The 20284-nt window shown below is 50.2% G+C and overlaps 1 protein-coding gene across 3 annotated transcripts in view; it reads right to left on the bottom strand.

Annotated features, from left to right (window-relative positions):
* Positions 1 to 235: 235 nt before the first annotated feature.
* Slc8a2 (solute carrier family 8 member A2) overlaps positions 236 to 20284 on the bottom strand; it is a 31033-nt gene continuing 10984 nt past the window's right edge. For 2 of the 3 annotated variants that reach the window (XM_076927310.1, XM_076927309.1), the window contains 8 exons: positions 17289 to 17953; positions 14456 to 14878; positions 9265 to 9368; positions 9118 to 9135; positions 7122 to 7246; positions 6739 to 6838; positions 2860 to 3138; positions 236 to 1572 (listed from right to left, as the gene is read on the bottom strand). In XM_076927310.1, coding sequence (XP_076783425.1) covers positions 1196 to 1572; positions 2860 to 3138; positions 6739 to 6838; positions 7122 to 7246; positions 9118 to 9135; positions 9265 to 9368; positions 14456 to 14878; positions 17289 to 17953 — 2091 coding nt within the window. In that variant the 3' untranslated portion in view covers positions 236 to 1195. Of the gene's footprint in view, positions 1573 to 2859; positions 3139 to 6738; positions 6839 to 7121; positions 7247 to 9117; positions 9136 to 9264; positions 9369 to 13981; positions 14062 to 14455; positions 14879 to 17288; positions 17954 to 20284 lie in introns of those variants that run through there. The other variant, XM_076927311.1, reaches the window with a different exon arrangement.

Here is a 20284-nt window from a genome sequence, read left to right as displayed (position 1 = left end):
ATCCGATGCACAACTGGATGAGAAAATGCAAAAATAATAATAACTTAGGGAAAGCAGAAAGCTATGAGGGTGGCAGGGTCACCTAGGTCGCAAGGAGTGGGCAGCACTCCCTGTTCCCCAAGGATGTCTTTTTGGGCAGGAGACATCAACAGTAACAAAACGCAGGTGGCCTACCAACAGATGTATGGCCGGCCAAGTTAAAAATGCCCACCCAGCCCCCCTCCCGCCCTCCCCTGCACCCCCGCCCCCCAACAGGCAGAGATGTGGCAGCATTTGCTGGCTTTTAGCATTGGTCCTCTGGGACCCTCGGTCTCCTCTTCGAGGGTCCTGCCCAGATTGGCTGGCACTGAGGGCAAAATAAACCTTCTAGAGTATTTTCGTTAATCCTTCTAGAATATTGTCAGGGGAGGTCGGCTGGACTCCCTTTGATTCTCAGTTTCATCCACTAAGGTTCTCAAGGCTGAGTGACGTGCTGCCCTCTCAGAAGGGAATGTCTGTCAACGCCCCTTCCCCCAAGACATGCACCCTCCCGTGTCCCCCCTCCCCAAACACACTATATATACACACACAGGCCCCTCCCTCCAAGGTGTGGCTAGGCTCTCAGAGGTAGTGGAGGGCGAGTAGGGCGCTGGAATGTCAGAAGTGGTAGGTTCAAGATATGCCTCCTCCGACTGAGCCTGGGGACAGAAACTCCAAACGTCCCTCTTCCCTCTCTAAGTCTCTGAGTGGATAAATCAGGGAAGGTGTGTGCCCTTCCCCCGCCCCCCAACACCCACTTATTCCTTCCCCTGGGGACTGTAAGGGAGCTCCCTGAGGGTTGGGGGTTAGGGCGGTGATGGGTGGCGTCCTGGGATGGCACAGCCTCCCTCTGAGGTACCTAGGGAGATGTTCTAAGACCTGGGGGCACAGGTGAAGGTTCATGGCTTGAGGGAGGGGACACGAGAAGACAGAATCAGGCTAGGTGTCCAGGGAGAATGTCTGGCCATGGGGTTCGGGTGTCACTCACAAAGGATGGGCCGAAGGGGGTGCTGCTGAGAAGGGAGGGGATTCCAGAGAGGAAGGGAGGCTGATCCCAGGAAGAAGGCTGATGAGGAGGAGCCTAGGAAATACCCAGGCTGAATCTGGGTAGGGAGACAAGGGTGGGTCCAAGAGCAAATGCCACCAAGTCGCCACCTTCAGGGCAGCGGCTAGGGCCCTAGAAGCCCCGGATGTGGCAGTAAGCCTCCAGGCTGGAGAAGAGAATGTAGAGGAACCAGAGGCCCAGGAAGAGAGCGGTGGTGGCCAACTTGGGTCCCCGCGGGCCGCCCAGCTCGCCGCCGATGTGTGGCCGGCGCCGGTACAAGAGCACTGCGATGCCCACGAAGGCGAAGACGGTGAACAGTGTGACTGAGAAGGCCAGCGTGCCTGCACGCACCTCGAAGGGGCGACCCTGCACCGCCCAGTACACGGCGGCCACCGACCAGGCCACACCCAGGCCCAGGAACACGTTCACCGCATTGGAGCCGGTCACGTTGCCGATGGACGCGTCAGCGCACTGGTCCTGAAGCGCGGCCACCTTGCTGGCGAACGTGTCTACAGGGACAAGACACGGGGGTGAGAGAGGCTGCGTGACGCCCCAAACTATTGCCTACATCCTTTTGAGATAGGTCAGCATGCAGTGAGCTCCACTTTCTGTGGAACACTTCTTTGGGACTTTTGTGCAACCAGTAGGCTCCGCTGCCCACTCTCAATGGCATAAGGCCTGCTTTCTATGACGCTGGCATTGTGCTCTCCTATAGGGAGCCACTTTTTAATTTTGGAGGGGTTGCTGCTGCCCAGTCCTCTTCTCATCACAGCCCCTCTGAAAACAGCTGCGTGTCCCCACAAGTGCTCTCCTATTGATGAAGGAACTGAGTCTCCCCATTTTGTCCCGAATGTGCTGTGCTCCCCGAAGAGGTTTTCTGGGGTTCAGATGATCATGGCCACAGCCTCTCAACAGGACACAAGACACTGCCCTGTTTCTGGGGCATGCTCACCGTTATACTGTCTGGTCTCTACTCTCATCTGAGTCCATTTAGCCAGGGTGGTATGCATACCTTCACTCCTAGCACTTGGGAGACTGAAGAAAGAGAATCATCATGCTTGGGGGCAGCCTGGGTTACATAGTCAATTCCAGGGCAACCAAGACTACAAATTGAGATCTTATCTTAAAAAAAAAAATGTGGTGGTACATGCCTATAATCCAAACACTTGGAGGTGGAGGCAAGATGGTTAGGAGTTCGAGGCCAGGCTCTTCTGAGTTCTAGACCAGTCTGGACTTACCTGAGGCCTCTACAACAAAACAAAACAAAACAAAACAAAACAAAACAAAACAAAACAAAACGGCTAATGAGATGGCTCCCTGGGTGTAAATATAGCATAAGGATCTGAGTTTGGATCCCAGTGCCCATATAAAAGGCTGGGCACTGAGCTGGCAAGATGGCCAGCAGGTAAAGGCACGTGCCACAAAGCATGATGACCTGAGTCTGATCCTAAAACATACATTAGTGGAATAAGAAGGCCCTCAAGCTGCTCTCTGAGAGGGTTCCCACCATCTACCACAAGGGGCTGTGAAATCATCTGGGGAGGGCCCATCTCTATGGAGCTTCCCCCACAAAATGGATTTAGTGAGGTTTTCCAGAAACAGAGTCCATTCCCAAACCCTGTGGGGGCCTCCCCTTCCTATGTAGTCTGCGACTGTTTAACTATTTCCTGCCACTTTAGTCCCCTCGGATGCCCTCCCCAATGGCTCTGGGGTGGGGTCAGCCAGCACACTGTACCCACAGGATCCCTCCCTGGCCCTGTCATATTTTTTTGCAGGGCTGCCTCACGGAGCGTTACCAGGGATGGAGGTGCCCAGGGCCACGAAGACCACGGCGTTGACTGAGTCCTTGAGGCCCACGGTGCACCCAAAGTGTGAGGCCAAGTCTCCGATGAGGGCCGTGAGCACACCAATGACCAGGATGCTGACACCAAAGCAGGCCCAGCCATGGCAGTACTCCGTGGGTGGAACGCAGGCGAACAGAACTTTCCAGAACACCGTCAGGAAGTGCATCACGTAGTCAAAGCAGGATGGCAGCCGCTCCTCACGAGACCCATCCTCATCCTCCTCCTCGTCCCCTGTGGGCACATGACCCAGCTGGGGCACACGCCATGCCTCAGACTTCCTTGCTTACACAGCTCCATTGTGTTAGGCTTCCAGACAGTTCCACAAGAACTGTTTTCCCAGCATGCCTTGCAGCTAAGAGAATGTTGGTCTGAGATGAATATATTTATTTTCTCAGAATCCCTTGCAGCTAAGAAAGTGTTGGGCCCAGGTAAATGTAATTTCCCAAAATTCCTAGCAGCTAAGAGTACTGGGCCGAGGGAAGCTTACTTGTCTTCTCAGATTTGCAGCTAAGAGAATAAATATTGAGCTTAAGTAAATTTGGTTTCCCAGAATTCCTTGCAGCTGAGAATGTTGGAGAAAAGTAAATATACATACTTTCCCAGAATCCCTTGCAGCGAAGGGAGTATTGGAACCAGGTAAACACACTTTCGAGAATCCCTTGCAGCTAAGAGAGTTTTGGGCCCAGGTAAATATGCTTCCCCAGCATCCCTTGCAGCCAAAAGAGTGTTGGGCATAGATAAATCCATTTGTTTTCCCAGAACCCCTCAAAGCTAGAGGAAGGCCATAAATCCCTTTCTAAAAGCACTCAGCGTCTCACAAACCCTGACTGCTAGAGACCATAAAGACATGGTCTAAAAATATTTTAAAATATTTTAGCTAAAAATAGTCATTTCCTCAAAAGTCCTCACAACCACCGACAGCCATCTGTACAGCTAGAAATATTCACTCCTGGGGCGTCCTGGGGCTCTGGCTCAGAGGTAGGCTGTGCCTAGCATGTGAAAGGGTCTGGGTTCCATCCCAAGCAACATCGACCAAATACACACCAAGATTCCACAGTCAGCTTAACACAATTGGCTTTCCCAGAGTCTCCGGGAGCAAGACAGAGACAAACACCCAGCTAAAATTAGCTAAGCTCCCAGAATCCCTTGAGGTTAGCAACAGCCACGTCCTCAGATAAAAATATGCACTCTCCCAGAATCCCCCCCTGCTTTTAGCAATAATACTTTCCCATAATCCCTTGCAACGGTGGGTCACTTTCTCCTTCTCTGGCAATAAGACAAAAGGAGGGGTTCTGAAATGCTCTAGCTCCCTCGGTACAGGTGCCCTGCATGTGTTTATCTTCTGAGCTTTGCAAAGAGTCCCATCCTGTCCTTTACTGTGACCAGATTGGCTTTTGGCATCCAGACATTTGTGTGATTTGAAATCCTAGAAGTATCTGGAACCCTCATCCTGAGCTGATAAGCAGGAGTCGATGAATGTGAAACAGCAGGCTCCCGGGTGCCAAATATTATAGCTGGAAGGATGCTGGTAAGGAAGGCGGCCAGCGGCCAGCAGGCAGGAAGGCAAGGTGAGGTTAAGCCAGCTGAGTCCTGAAGCCACTTGCCAGAATTTGTGATTAAAAATCCTCAAGTTTTCTAAGAAACAGGAGAGCCCCTGCAGTGGTGGAGGAAGTGCATGATCCTGCCCCCACTGTAGGACTCCAGTCACAACACCCAGCTTGCTCTCTTTTCTAACTTACTTAACCACTGGCTTGCCAAAGAAATAAAACCTTGACTTTGTACTTATCCAAGTGGCTTTTGTGGTTTCTTAGTTCTGCAAGACCAAACTTTTAGCTTCAACCATAAGTAAAATGGAAATCAGAAATGAAAATGGAAAACTCAGCAGACATTCCCTACCCTTTCTGGCTCCCCTGATTTCTACTTTGTTCCTGCCAGGACCGTGGACTTGACACTTGCAATGACGAGGGAAAAAGCTTAGAATGAGAAAGCAAAGAGGAGCCAGATCCAGGCAGATCTAGGCAGATCCAGGCAGATCCAGGCATGCAGAAGGTGTGTTTAGTCTCAGGACTTGGTAGTCAGAGGCAAGAAGATATCTGTGAGTTTGAGGCTATCCTGGTCTACATGGAGAGTTCCAAGCTAACCACAACTACATAATGAGACCTTGTCTCAATAGATAGATAGATAGATAGATAGATAGATAGAGACAGCCAGACAGCCAGACAGCCAGACAGCCAGACAGCCAGACAGCCAGCCAGCCAGCCAGCCAGACAGACTTGTAACTGAACTGTACTGAGGTAGCTGAGGCCAGTGCAGACCAGTCACAGACTGCCTCTCTTAGGCTTTTCCTTTCTCTGCTCCAGATTCCACTATGGCTCTGCTGCCCAAGCATCCAGACTCTGCTGCTCTCTAGCCTCATGGCTAACCCCTTCCTCAAACCCCAAGTTAATCACCATCTCCAAACACCAGACTGCCATCCTTGGTGCTCCCTCTAAACATCAGATTTCCATCCTTGGTGCTCCCTCCAAACACTCAGACTTCTAAGTCCTTGGTGCTCCCTTTACCCAGGACGGTTTGTTTCCCCCCTCCTTGCTGTACACAACTGTCCCCCAGTCTAGGCCTTAGCATGGTGTCCCTTTTCTAGAAGCCTTCTTTTATTTCCAGGATGGGTCAGAAGCTTCATGTGGGCTTTTGGGGTCTCTCCTCCTATATCTGTCACCCCCAGTGTTGTAACTGTTTTGTGACATGTCTGTCTTTTCCACTGTGCTGTGAACTCTGCAGGGCCAGGGACAGTGCTATCTCTGTCATTTCTCCATCTTGTCTCCCACTCAAATAGCATCTCCCTCACACACATTAGAAATTGTGGTTTCGGGCTGTGCCAACCACACTGGCATCTCTAGGATGAACTCATAATCTCCACAGCCCTAACTTTGAAACAGTACTCAACAGTTTCTTTTTATTTTTTACACTCATTTATTTGTTCAGTGTGTGTGTGTGTGTGTGTAGATTAAAGGAAAAATTTCAGGAGTCCCAGGAATTGAACTCAGATTATCCGGCTTGGCAGCAGTCACGTTCACCTGCTGAACCATCTCTGTCCAACATTTTCTTTAACCATAATACCCTGCATATTAGTCTCTTTAGTTGAGGCCTCCCAGAAGGAAACTTAATACTATATATGTGAGGGAGTCCTGAGTTCTATCTGCAGAGCTCATTATAAACTGTTTTAGAGATTTGGGGCAGTCCTTTCCTTTATCTGAGCCTTAGTTTACCCATCTGTGTCACAAAGGGTCCCATGTAAATTTCCAAGATAGAATCTGTGGATTCAGCTGCCATTGTACTTCTGGCCACATGAGGGCGCTGTAGATTCACAGAAGAACTAAGAAGGTTAAGGACCACAGCAGGTGGGAAAGAGTCAGGTGCCCTGGTGATTGTGTCCATGGCAACCAAGTAGCCCAAGGCTGTCTGGGGTTTCGAGGATGTGCGGGGTGGGGTGGACCCGTTGCCATCACACCTATCTGCCTATCTATCCTCTAACTTCTTGATGCTACTAAGGTAAAGTCTGGGCTGGTCCCCCACCTACCTTGGGTGGAAGGCAGAGCTGAGCCTTCCGACCAGTCTCCCAGCAGCTGGGACCAGTGTACAGTGTCAGCTTTCTCCTTTCTGTTTCCATCTGCCTCTCCCTTTCTGACCCTCCACAGAGGGATGGAATGTTCATTCTCTGCCACTCCCCATCTGTCTTCTTCACCAACCCCACCCCATGTACCTTTGTGTGTACCTTTGTATCTCTGTCTCTCCATCACTTCCCTTCGCTCTCACCCTGTCCCCTTAACTTACCTGCGCTCACAGTAACTGCCTCTAAAAACTGCTCCCTCCATGAATGAGTCCCAATCACCAAGGCCAGGTTCGTTTTCTTTATGAGTTTATCCACCGTGTTCTGGGAAAGAGAGAGTGAAGGGAGGAATTACTTTCCACAAGCATCCCAGGGCAGTGTGATGGGGGGGGGGGTTGGAGCTGGAAATCAAACCCACATTCAAGGAGTCTCTACATGCCCTGTCCAGGAAGGCAATCATGTGTACTCCACAGTGCCCTGGAGACGACCTGGGGACCCCACTGTGGTCCCCAACTTTGAGATTTGCTTTCCTGAGCCTCATCTCCCACCTACCCACCCAACATAGCCCAGGACAGGCTTCGGAAAAGGGAAGGCCCAGAAAAGTCACCTTAAAGTCATAAGACTCCTCAATGATGACCTCGAGGCGACTGTTCTCCCCAAGAACTGGCTTGCCCATCTCTGCTATCCTCTGGGCCTCTTCCTCCTCTGCAGTCAGCTTCCTGTCTCCATCCCCTGCAGCATGAGGGATGGAAGTTAGATGCCCAGGAGGTATACCTAACAGGGTCACTAATACTATCTCTTTTGTCTGGGACATTGGTGAACTTGTCCAGCTCCCTCTAACCACCTGCTCCCTCAGCCCATGAAATTCTGGAGCACACTCTGGGTTCAAATGGTGGAGGTGTGACCTTAGACGCGTATTATTATTAGCCTGTCTGCTTCATATTTTGTACATCGATTGGTTCAGTAATAGTACCTACCTCATATAGTCCCAAATGCCACTCTAATGTCATGTACCCTGCACCTGGCCCTAGGCCTCACTTCCAGTTCCACTCCTGGATATCAGTAGCAAAAAAACTTGGCCATGTGGCAGAGACAGCTACCAGTTCACCCAAATCTGAGAGCAAATAGCTAGACTACATTTCCCAGCCTTCCTTGCCGCTGGGTACTGTCATGTGACAGAATTAAAGCCAACAGAATGGGGGGAGAAGTGATCCTCCAGGATCTCCCTTGTGGTTCTGGGAATTTTCTTGCCCAGTAGCCGGCAGGCAGTAGAGACAACATCAAATAGCTCAATAGCAGGTGAAGGCACAGTATGAAAGGCCACTCAAGAAAAGAAAATCATTTGCAACAAAGGAAGACTCACAAACTTTGACTAAGCAACAAATGAAGTACTGTAGCAACCATTTGCTACTTTTTTGGGTAACAAACAGGCATTGTTAGGCCTTTCTGTTCCGGTAGCTTACAGGACTTCTCAATGCATCTTAGTCTCAGGCTAGTCCTAACTGAATGCTACAGTACAGATCTTGTTTCTAAATGGTCACTCTATCCAAGCTAATGGCTCCTACCTCAACCCCAACAGCCAACTTCACATCAATTCACCCTCCTCACCCCACCCTTGGTGCAGTTGCTGTTTTGAGACAAGGCCTCTATATATCTCTGGTTGACCTCAAACTATTTAGACCAGGCTGGCTTCCAACTCATAGAGATCTATCTGCCTCTGCCTCCCTCCCAAGTGCTGGCATTAAAGGCATAGGCTACCAAGTCTGTCTTTTTTTTTTTTTTTTTCTGATAGCTCAGGCTAGACTCAAACTCTCTATGTAGCTGAGGATGACCCTGAGCTTTTGATTTTATTGATTTCATCTCCCAAGTGCAGGGATTACAGGCCTGTATCACTAGGATACAGTGATACAGGATGCTAGGATGGGACCAAGGCTTTCCACATACTGGGCAGGAAACCTACTGATTGAGAGGTCCTCAGCCTTCCTGAACCTACTTCTAACTCAAAATTCCAACTTCCATTGAAAAATGTTATTGTGTTTGTGTGTGCACGTGGGCGTGCGCATGTGTGTGAGTGTGCATGTGTATGTGTGCATGTGTGCATGTGTCTGAGGAGGCCAGAAGGGTATGTTAGCTAGCCTAGAGCTGGAGTTACATTTGGCTGTAAGCAACTCAGGGTGGGTGCTGGAACTGAACCTGAGTCTTCTGGAAGAGCAGCCAGTGCTTTTAACAGCTCACCATCTGTTCCACCTCGGTTTTAGCATAAACAGTGACTCCAGTTCTAATTTAACCCCATCTTAGTCCTGGACCACAGCCTCTATTTCAATTCTTGTCTTGACTCAGCGGGAAGACGGATCTCATACCCCAAACCGACCCTATGACCGATCCAGTCAGGGCTAACCCTGATTCACACTTGCTACAAGCTCAGATCTGACTTCCAGTCTCTGATTAACTTGCCATCTTCAGCACCACAACCCCCATCCCAGTCCCAGCTGGCTCCAATCTTTACCAACTACAAATTCACCTCTCACTTCCAATCTGCCCCAAACCCAACCCTGTGGCTCCAGTGGCCCCTCCCCTCCACACCCAGTGGTCCCTTCACTCACCTTGGTTGAGTAGCAGAGCTGGGGAGAGACAGAGACAGGGACACAATGAGAGAGTCGCTTCTCCTCAAAGCTCAGGCTCACGAGCCCCCCTGGGCCCCCAACCCTGGACTCCCTGCTTCTTCCCAGAGCCACCTCTTCACCCCTCACCTGAGATGCCCCGCTTGAGCCACTGAGGCTGGCCCAGCTCGATGAAGAAGTTGTCCTTCTTCTCATACTCTTCGTCGTCCACTATCTTGACCTGAAGAGTTTTCCTGGGGTGGAGGAGGCACAGGCAGAAAGAAAGCATAAGACCCTCCAACACAGCCACCTTTGGGTGACACCATTGGCCCCCGGTGGAGTTAAGACAGCCATTCTTTTAGAGTCATGATTTTTGTCCCCATTTGTAGAAAACAACCCTAACCCCAAAGACTCAACATTTGTCAGTGAAGCTGACAAATGAAGGAGCTGGGATGGGGACTCAGTTAATAAAGAGTGTGTTACGAAAGCACGAGGACCCGGGTTCAATCCCCACCTCGGCAGGGCGTCATGTCTGGGGGTAGAGACAGGCTACCAGTCTAGTCTAATTGGTGAGCTCAAGACCAATGGGATCTGTTTCAAAAGAAGTGGACAGTGTCTCCGAGGGTGACACATGAGATTACCCTCTGCCCTCCACATATATAAGCACACATACATGTGCACACACACACACACACATGTATACATTAAAAAAAAAACCATCTGGGTTTCACCTGTGAAACCCTTTTAATGTTCCCAACTACTCGAGAGGCTGAGGCAGGGGAGTTACTATGAGATCAAGTTCAGCCTGAGATACAGAGAGAAAGGAAAAAAGGAAGGAAGGAAGGAAAGAAGGAAGAAAGAAAGAAAAGAAGGAAAGAAGGAAGGAAGAAAAGAAGGAAGGAAGGAAGGAAGAAAAGAAGGAAGGAAGGAAGAAAGGAAGGAAAGAAGGAAGGAAGGAAGGAAGGAAGGAAGGAAGGAAGGAAGGAAGGAAGGAAGGGAGGGAGGAAACATCTAAGTCTATCAGTACAAAATACCTGCAGCTTCCCACCCTCCATCCTGACCACATTTGGAAGATCAGCCTAATGTGTCCAGTTTTTTTCCAGCATCTCTGTTCCCATGGTAACCAGGGTGAGGCAGGGAATAGTCCAATGTTACCTGTCCCCTTAAGGCACTGAACCCACACACCTCCTACCCCTCCTTGCAATCTCCAAGCCCCACACCAAGAAATGTTCACAGATTGGGTGCCAGCAACTCTTGGCTAGAGGAAGAGTGTATGTAGCCAGCCCCATAAGGCCTGGCCCCAGATCCCAGCCACACAAACACCCACCCACGCAGTCACCAATAGAGGAAGCTCCACCAGTCACCCGCCCACATGCACAGCCATCCCCCTGCAGCGCATGATCTCAGGGAACAGATGCCTGTTCGTTTGAGAGACGCCCCCAGCACAGCCTGAGACAGACACTGTCACCCTGTGAGACCCTTTTAATGTTCCTCCACGGACCTTGCTCTTTTGTTATTTAATTACTTTTTGTTTCTGTGAGACAGTATGTTACTGTTTACCCAGGATGGTCTGGAATTCACTAGGTAGCCCATACTGCCTTGAAATTCACTACCCCCTGCCTCTGCTTCTAAAATCTTGGGTGCAGGCATATGCCATCACTCCAGGCTTATAATCCTTTCTTTATAACACTGGCTGTCTGTGTACACTCCCCCCACCACGTGTCTCTCTTTGCATGTCAGTCTCTCTGACCACCATCATCTCCTGCCTTTCTCTGTGTCTCTGTATTCCCCCACCACCACCTTTGTCTCTTTTCTCTCTTTGCCTTTTTTTCAGCTCTTTTCTTTCCTCTTTGTCTTTGTCTCTCAGGGGCTCCCAAATGAAATAAAGCTAACACAGTCAGGCAGAAGACTTCTAATCAGGCAATAATTCAATCAACACGTCTCAGCTGGTGAACTTACACAGCACACAGAGACATGGTCATGTAAGGGCAGACACCCACCTCCACTCTTTGGGTTTAAAATTATTTACTTGAGACAGGGTCCCATGTAGCCCAGGTTGGCCTCAGACTCTATGTGAAGGCCTGGCAACACAGTTCATTGAGTAAAGGCACTTGCCTTGAAAGCTCTTTGACCTAAATTTGATCCACAGAACCCATGTAAAAGGTTGAAAGAGAAAAGAGACTCTCCAAAGTTGTCTTCTTGTCTCTACATGTGATCTGTAGTACACACACACACACACACACACACACACACACACCAGGCGAACACCAATAAATAAATGAAAATTCAAACTTGATGCATAGACGAGGATGGACTTGAACACCTGATCCTCCTATCTTCACCTCTCAGATGCTGGGATTAAAGACGTGGGCTACCATGTCCCACTGATGTGATGGCACCAGGAATGGACCCCAGGGCTTCAGGCATGCTAAACACTCTATCACCAGGGCTACACCCCCAGCTCTGTCTGTTAAGCAAGTTTTCACACCATAGCCAAGGCTGGCCTTCAACTCATGGCAACCTTCCAGTCTCATCTGTTGAAATTACAGGCAACCAAGACCATGTCCAATTGAGTTTCAAAATACTGTGCTGAATGGGCTCCCGAGTGGGTTGGGCGCTGTCCGCGGTGCTGAAACACCACATCTGGGACTGGGGTCTGGATGAGGAGCGTCTCCCAAGACACACCAGGCTTCTCAAATTCACAAACGGACACAGTGACACACTGACATAGTGGCATACACTTTGTCATGTACTCTCTTAGACAGCCCACAAACTGCTAACACAATAGCTAATGCTTGGTGACGGGTATGCCAATCAGTGCTCTGACAGGCAGTCCAGGAGAATTCCAACTGATGGGACAGCGAGAGACTCGAGCTAGACAAGGGGAGGACTGACGAGATCTGAGAAAATACCCTTCCTCTCCAGTTTCTGAGAATCCCATTATACCCCTCACCACCATCCCCAAGACTCTCTATCTTCTTGTTTGCCCTTGTTTCTCTATGACCGTGGTTCTCTGGGGCTGAATCGTTTCCTATTTTCTGTTTCCTTTTCTCTCCTTCGCTTCCTTCTCTTTGCGTCTCTCTGTTGTGTCTTTGGCTATCTCCATTAGGTCTCTGATTCCTCCAGTCTCTGTGTTGATCCTGCCCAGGCCTCCACTCCAGCCTGGTTGCTTCAAAGCTCCTCTAATTAGCGCCTGCCCGTCAGAGGAAGGATGTGTTTCCCTAAACGCTAATTAGCCTCCTGTTCTCTTGTCTCCTGAAGCCACAGCTGGAAGCTTGGGCGGAGGCAGGAGGTGGGGGAGGACAGAGGGTGTCCCAGGCTGGGGAAGCCGCCTGGGGGAGGAGAGGCCCATGGAATTGCAGCAGCAAGAAGGAAGCGGGATAGACGATCAGAAGGACAAGAACCATAAAAAGACAACTCTGCCATATCCTTTGTCTCTAGAGTTTGGCTAGGGATGATGACAGGACTCCACTCCAAGCAGCCGCCACCCCTCCACCTGCTTGCCCCAAAGAGAGAAATGTGGAGAGTGGCTCAGGGCTTCTGACTAAAGCATAACCTGAGGCAGAAAGAAAGAAGGAGGACAGAGCCAAGATTTCAGAGAGGCATAGCCTGGGAGGTCAGAGATGTAGGGAAGGAAAGCCATACAGGGATAAAAAGCCATCACCGGCCGGCTGATGGCAAGGCAGAGGCCCCACGGCTCGAGGGAGCGCGTGGGTGGCATGAGGAGGGAGCCAGCCGCTGCGGGGGCGGCAGGAGCGGAGGAGCAGCGCTGGTTGAGCCCGGCAGGCACGGGGGAGGTGAGCTGCGGCTCTCCAGGGACTCCGAACCCACTGCGCTGGGTTTGCAATGCCCTGTCCGTCTGTACATCTACAGGGCCTACATGTGAGTCCAGGCACCTCCTAGTCTTCTGGAATCCTTGCCCCATGTCTCCCAAGTCCTGTTTCTCTTCCCAGCTCCCTGGATCTCCCACTGTTTTCCAGTTCCTCCAGTATCTCACAAGTCTCACCTCTTGGACTTCTCCCACACATAAGGCCCACCCACCACTCGACCACGACTTCTACTCAGCCAAGCAACTTTTCTCCAGGTTGGCTTGGCCGAGGCCACCTACAAATGCCCCTTTCTAAAGCCCCTCCTCTACCTGAGACCCCCTCCTTGCTTCCACATCCCAACTGACTCTTCCAACCAAAATCCACCCAGGCTCCGCCCATTCTCAGATTCCTCCCCCTTCTTCCCAGTCAAATTCCATTTTCTTTTTTTTTTTTTTTTCTTTTTATTCTTTTTTTTTTTTTTTTTTTTGTTTTTCGAGACAGGGTTTCTCTGTATAGCCCCTGGCTGTCCTGGAACTCACTCTGTAGACCAGGCTGGCCTTGAACTCAGAAATCGACCTGCCTCTGCCTCCCAAGTGCTGGGATTAAAGGCGTGCGCCACCATCGCAGTCAAATTCCATTTTTCAGCTTGGTCCCATTCAAGTCCTTCTCCTTCCTAAAGCTCCACCCAGTCTCCTCAACCTTGACTCCTCCCATCCATAGATTGGCCACGATCCTTTCTCAAACTGCACCCTATGACCCCATCATGCTTTGTCTCTGCATGGCCCCAATGCCAAGAGTCTATCCTGCCTCTTCAGACCTGAGAGTGGACTCCATCCCTTGCTTGGCCCAGTCAGGTTTTCTTTCTCTGCATGCTTCCCCCTCCCCTCTCGCGCCTAGCCACCCTGCCCGAGAACTCCCAAGGCCCCACTCTCTCTACAACCCCCCACAACCTTCTAGTAAAGTCCATTTCACAGAACCTACCTACTCTGGTAACACACACACCCAGCCACGTCCCCTTCTTTTCATTCAACCAGGGCCGTTTCTCAGATCCAGCTCACCTTTGCTCTGTCCCCTCCTTCAGCCAAGGCCAGTTCTCAGACCTACTCATCTTGGTCCTGCCCATCTCCAGCAAAGACAATTTCCTACACTCTGCCCTGTCCCATCCCCAGCCAAATCATTCTTCAGGCTCTGCCCACTCCCAGCCAAGGCCCTTCCTTAGCAGCCCTTCTCACTCTGGCCCCACCCCAACACCTGCCAGGGTTATTCTTTTTTGTTTGTTTGTTTGAGGGGGTAGGGCAGGGTTTCTTTTTGTAGCATGGACTGTCCTGGAACTCGCTTTGTAGACCAGGCTCAGAGATCTGTGTCTGCCTCCAGAGTGCTGGGATTAATGGCGTGCACCACCACTGCCAGGTTTAGGGCTTCTTCAGGCCAGCTTTACCCTGACCCCATCCCACCCCACTCTCAGCTAGGGCTGTTCCTCAGGTCCACCCCGGCTCTTCCTTAGGCTCCACCTCCTTCCCACCCGTGCTTACATGGTCTCGTCATCGCCGAACTCCAGCTCTCCACAAGCATCCTCGTAGTGCACACCACCGCCACGGGCCGTGCCGTCCACTGTGCGGTAGGGAAGGCGTACAGTGCCACGTGCGCCTGAGCTGCGCACCACGCGCACGTCCACCGTGCCCATGCACTCGCTCACATGAAGCAGGCGGTCCTGGAAGGAGAAGATGCCCGCGTGGTCGTCATCCAGGATGGTGACGGTGGCCAGCAGCGGCGCCACCAGCCGCCCCTTGGGCCGCCCACCGCCGTCGGGCTCGAACATGCCCTGAGCATCGCCCACACGCAGGTTCAGCAGCCTCACGAAGAAGTGCTCGTCCTCCTCGAAGATATCGTCGTCGATGATGCCGATGCGCAGCTCCTTGAGCGTCTCCCCGGGCTTGAACACCAGCGTGCCCTCGCTGCAGATGAGAACCAGAGGGGGCCATCCCTATTATGTGCATATGTATGCAGTGCCTGCCGAGACCAGAAGATCCCCCAAAGCTGGAGGTACACAGTTGTGCGCCTCCCTGCGTCAGTGTTGGGACTTCAATCCAGGTCTTTTGGAAGAGCAGCTAGTGCTCTTAACCTTTGAGCCACCTCTCCAGTCCTGAGGATAGGCCTTATTGTCCTTAGCTCCTAGATTCCCTTAGTATCTGCTGAAGTAGGAGTTCGGAGCAAAGCAAAGGCCCTCGGTTTCTAGGTTCTGTATTTGTAACTGGCTCTAGGGGCTGTGGGCGGTGCTAGGTTGAGTAGCAGAGATTTAGGGGCTTTGGAATAGACCTTGTCGTTCTTCTGATTTAAGATAGATAGATAGATAGACAGACAGACAGACAGACAGACAGATCAGGGCTGGGTAAGATGGACCAATGGGTAAAAGTGATTGCCACCAATCTTGATGACCTAAGCTTGATTCCTGAGATTCTCAAGGCGGAAGGAAAGTATTGACTCCACCCATAAATTGTCCCCTGACCTTCATGTATGCATACACTAGGCATATATACAATTACATAGAAATGTAATCTAGGGACTAGATCAGTGGTTAAGGGCACTGGCTGCTCTTCCAAAGGACCAGAGTGTACACGTACACACACACACACACACACACACACACACACACACACACACACAGAGAGAGATGCTCAAAACCATTTATAACTCTAGTATTAGGGGGCCTGGTGCCCTCTTCTGGCTTCTGTGGGTGCCAAGCATACAGTGGTGCACAGACCTATGTGTAGGGAAAACACTCGTACACATAAAATAAAAGAACAACAACAGCAAAAAAAAAAAAAAAAAAAAAAAAAAAAAAAAAAAAAAAAAAAAAAAAAAAAAAAAACCTTTAAAAATGAAACCTAAAAATTCAGGAAAAAAATAAAACAAAAAATCTTAAATGCTGAGATGGTGGTGCAGCTACACCCCAGTCCCCCACTGGGGAACTGTACACAGGTGTTCTATGAGTAAGCTACACCCATGCTGACAGATGTTAGGGAATCCTGAAGCCTGCAGATGAGGGGCTCAGTACCTCCTTGGATTGGGGCTCTGGGACTGGAAAGTGGAAGCTACCCCCACTGTGCTGTTTTATATAAAAGGTTCTTCAGGAAAATCCCAGCTCAGTGAGAGGGACAGAGGCAACCCAGGGCCCTGTAGAACTAATAGAGGGACAGAGGGTCAGGGGCTCCTTGTTACTGCAGCCTTTGCCTTGATAGACACTGTCCTCAGTGGCTCCTAGCCATGTGAGCCAACAGGCTGTGAGCCTAGCTCACCACAGACCCAGCCAAATGACCCCCAACCTCAGTGTCTCAGATGCACAAGGGAGCTAAGAGCAGCAGATACCCGTTTACTCGAGGAGGGGGACCAAATTCATACAGACACACTCAATGAAATTTAGCTGGATGTGGTGACGCACAGCTGTAATCTTAGCCCTTGGGAGACAGTGGCAGAAGGATTACCAGTTTGAGGCTTGCTTGGGCTATATAGCCAGAACAGTGTCAAGCAAAATAAAACAAATTATCTAGTGACATTTACATAGTAATGTTAGAATCCTAGATTCTACATGCTGGGGTCGTGGCTGAGTTGAGAGAGGGCTTGCCTAGCAGCCAGAATGGTGTCTGGCACATTTAGGAGGCAGGACATTTATTACATATATAGCCAGCACTTCTTCCGGGTGGCCAAGAACTTGATAAAACTATAGCCATTACACAGGTCTGTCTGTGCACCAAGAACTGCAGGTAACTGGGGTAAGGTAGAAAGCAGTATGGTGTGGTTACATTACCACAAGGCACTCTGCAAATGTATTTAAGCAGCAGGGGTGTCATTTCCTCTGAATAGCAAAAAATTCTATAGTGGAGTTTGGGTGTGGCTCAGTGGTTACACCCTGCCTAGAATCCCCCATGCTTGGGCATGGCTCAGGGAAGTAGAGGAATGAATGATGACTGGATCATGAATGAATGATGAATGAATGAATGCATTCATATACTGATGCTACAGATTTGCATATTGAAAGGGAGACTCTAAAGGAAGTCCTGAGGCTCAGCCCAAGGGAGGCACTATGCCTCTCTTCTTCTCATGTGAACTGCCTAGGACCCACCTGAACTCAGACTCACCTATGCTCAGTACTAATCTGGACAGACACCCACCTACCTATACTAAGACTTACCTGGACCTGGGACACACACACTCGTAGTTGGGACCTATGTAGGCCTGAAAGCCTCCTGAACCAGGACCCATCTGTACTTGGGACCCACCTGGGCCTAAGAGCCACCTAGATTGGGACCCACCTGGTTCATAGTTGGAACCCACGTGAACCTGAGAGTAAACTGTACTAGGACGCACCTGTACTCATAATCGGAGCCTGCCTTTGCAGAGCCATCCTCGGTGCGGTAATCCACATAGAAGGTGCTGTTGCCCTCACCGCCCTGGCAAGCCACCGACAGCAGCACTGACCCGCAGTTCTCCAGGCAGTGGTAGAGACTAGGCTCAAAGAAGATGCGACTGGCACCATCGTCCTCATCATCGGTGGCACCATCGTTGGCCCCCGGCCTGCGGGCAGCATCCGCAGCGTGTCTGCGCAGCACGTTGCCTGCACCTGTCATCAGCCGTGTGGCCTGAATGCGGTAGAAGGCGCGGCTCTTCTGCTGATGCAGCAGTGCATAGTACTTGGCGATGCCCATCAGCTGCTCCAGGTCCTTGTCCGGGTGCTTCTGCTTCAAGTCCTTAAGAATCTGGATGACCTCGCGCCGGCTGGCATCCAGCTCACGTGCCTCAGCAGGACCTGTGCCCAATGCACCCAGCTCGCCTGGGACCTCAGTGCCCACGAATGTGCCATCCAGTTCGATGCTTTTGGGTGGGTCTCCCTCTGCCCCGATGATGATTCCGCTGCGAGGGTCGGTGCGGTAGCGCTTGTACACGTACTTGTAGAAGAGCAGCCGCTTGTCCGCCATCCAGGCGAATACCACACACACCGGGAAGAAGATCAGTGTGAGCAGTGCCTCCCACACCTGAGGGCAGCAGACTGTGAGTGCTCTACACACTGTCTCTTTCTCCTGTTCATCTGTTTACTTCTGCTTCTCCTATGCTCATGTTTCTCCACATACATACCCATCTATCACATCCATCCATGTGTCCACCCACATATCCACCCATCCATCCATCTAACACCCACATCCACCCACCTATCCAACTATCTCTTTATATTTGTATCCACCCACCCATTCATCTATCCATGTGTCCACCCAAATATCCACTGACCTATCCATCCATCCCATCTATCCATCTGTATACCCACTCACCCATCCATCCTCCATCCATCTATCCTCCATTCATCTATCCTTGAGTCATGTACCTATCCACATACCCCATTAATCTATGTGTCCATCCATCCATCCATCCATCCATCCATCCATCCATTCATCCATCCATGTGTCCATCCATCCATCCATCCATCCATCCATCCATCCATCCATGTGTCCATTTACCTATTTATCCATCCATCCATCCATCCATCCATCCATCCATCCATCCATCCATGTGTCCACTCACCTATCCATCCATCCATCCATCCATCCATCCATCCATCCATCCATCCATCCATCCATGTGTCCACTCATCCATCCATCCATCCATCCATCCATGTGTCCATTTACCTATTTATCCATCCATCCACCTATCCATCCATCCATCCATCCATCCATGTGTCCATTCACCTATTTATCCATCCATCCACCTATCCATCCATCCATCCATCCATGTGTCCATTCACCTATTTATCCATCCATCCATCCATCCATGTGTCCATTCACCTATTTATCCATCCATCCATCCATCCATCCATCCATCCATCCATCCATGTGTCACCCATACTTCCACTCACCTATTCATCAACCCCATCTGTGCTAGCTGGTTTTATATCAACTTGACACAAGCTTCCTTTGGGAAGAGGAAATCTCAGTTGAGAAGATACCCCCAGCCAGACTGGCCTATGGGCAAACTTCTCATGCATTTTCTTAATCAGTAATTGATGTGAGATGACCTAGCCCATTATAGGTGCTACCTCTGGGTAGGTGGTCCTGAGGTGTATAAGAAAACAAACTGAACAAGCTATGGAAAGCAGGTCAGAAAGCAGGTCTCCTCTATACCCTCTGCATCAGCACCTGCCTACTTCCTCCCCCGACTTCCTTTGATGATAAACTGTGACTGACTTGGAAGTGCAAGTGTGGTAGTTTAAACAAGAATGACCCTCCCCAGGCTCATATGTTTGAATGTTTGGTCCCCAGTTAGTGGAACTGTTTGGGTAAGATTAGAAGGTGTGTCCTTGTTAGAGTATGTGTGACATTATTGGAGAAGGTATTCACTGGGGATGTGTTCTGAGGGTTCGAAAGCCTATGCCAGGCCCGCCCAGTCTCTCTCTCTCCCTCCCCTCAGCTCTCTCTCAGCTGACTTTGGATCAGGATGTAAATCTCTCAGCTACTGCTCTCAGCACCATGTCTCTCTGCTTCCTGTCATGATGATAATGAAATAACCCCCTGAAACTGTAAGCAAGCTTCCAATTAAATGTTTTCTTTTATAAGAGTTGCTTTGGTCAAAGTGTGTCTTCACAGCAATAGAACAGTAACTAAGACAGTAGATTAAGTAACGCTTTCCTCCCCCAAGTTGCTTTTAGTCATGGTGTTTCATCACAGTAATAGAAACCCAAACAGACCATTCATTGTGTGTCTTCCATCCACACACCCACCCATCCATCCATCCATCCTATCCCATCCATGCATCCATGAATAGATGCATGCATCTATGTATGCACCCACCTATCCATCCTTCCCATCCATCCATCTTCCATCTAGCCAGCCACCCACCCAACCTCCAACTCATCCATCCTCTCTCTACCCAAATATCCATCCTCTACCTGTTCTTGTATCAACTCACACATCCATCTACCTATGTATCCTTCCTTTGTCTACACATCCACTCATCTACCAGTGCAAGCATAGACAAAGCCACCCCTCCACTTCCGATTTACCCACTCATGCATTCTTCTGTGTCCCTATTATTTATCCCTCCTCCCTCCTTCCTTTCCCCATCTCATGCCCGCTTTAATGGCCCAATTCTTCACCTCTGCATCTCTGGCTGTCTCTTCTTGCTGCCCCCGACCCCAGCTGGTGTTTTCAATCTTCCCTCTCTTCTCCCTTCCACTTGTTCCTGTTACCTAGGTTCCCTTGTCTCTATGTTCTGTTTTTTTTTTTTTTTTTAATCTTTTTGTAGACACCCAGCTTTCTCGCTTGAAGAGTCTTCAAAGTTTTTCTCGTCTGCCCTCTCAGTAAGTGTGCATCTCCAAA

Source organism: Arvicanthis niloticus, chromosome 29 (genome assembly GCF_011762505.2).
Source record: "Arvicanthis niloticus isolate mArvNil1 chromosome 29, mArvNil1.pat.X, whole genome shotgun sequence".
NCBI classification, from domain to species: Eukaryota; Metazoa; Chordata; class Mammalia; order Rodentia; family Muridae; genus Arvicanthis; species Arvicanthis niloticus.
This window is presented reverse-complemented; position numbering and strand designations above follow the sequence as displayed.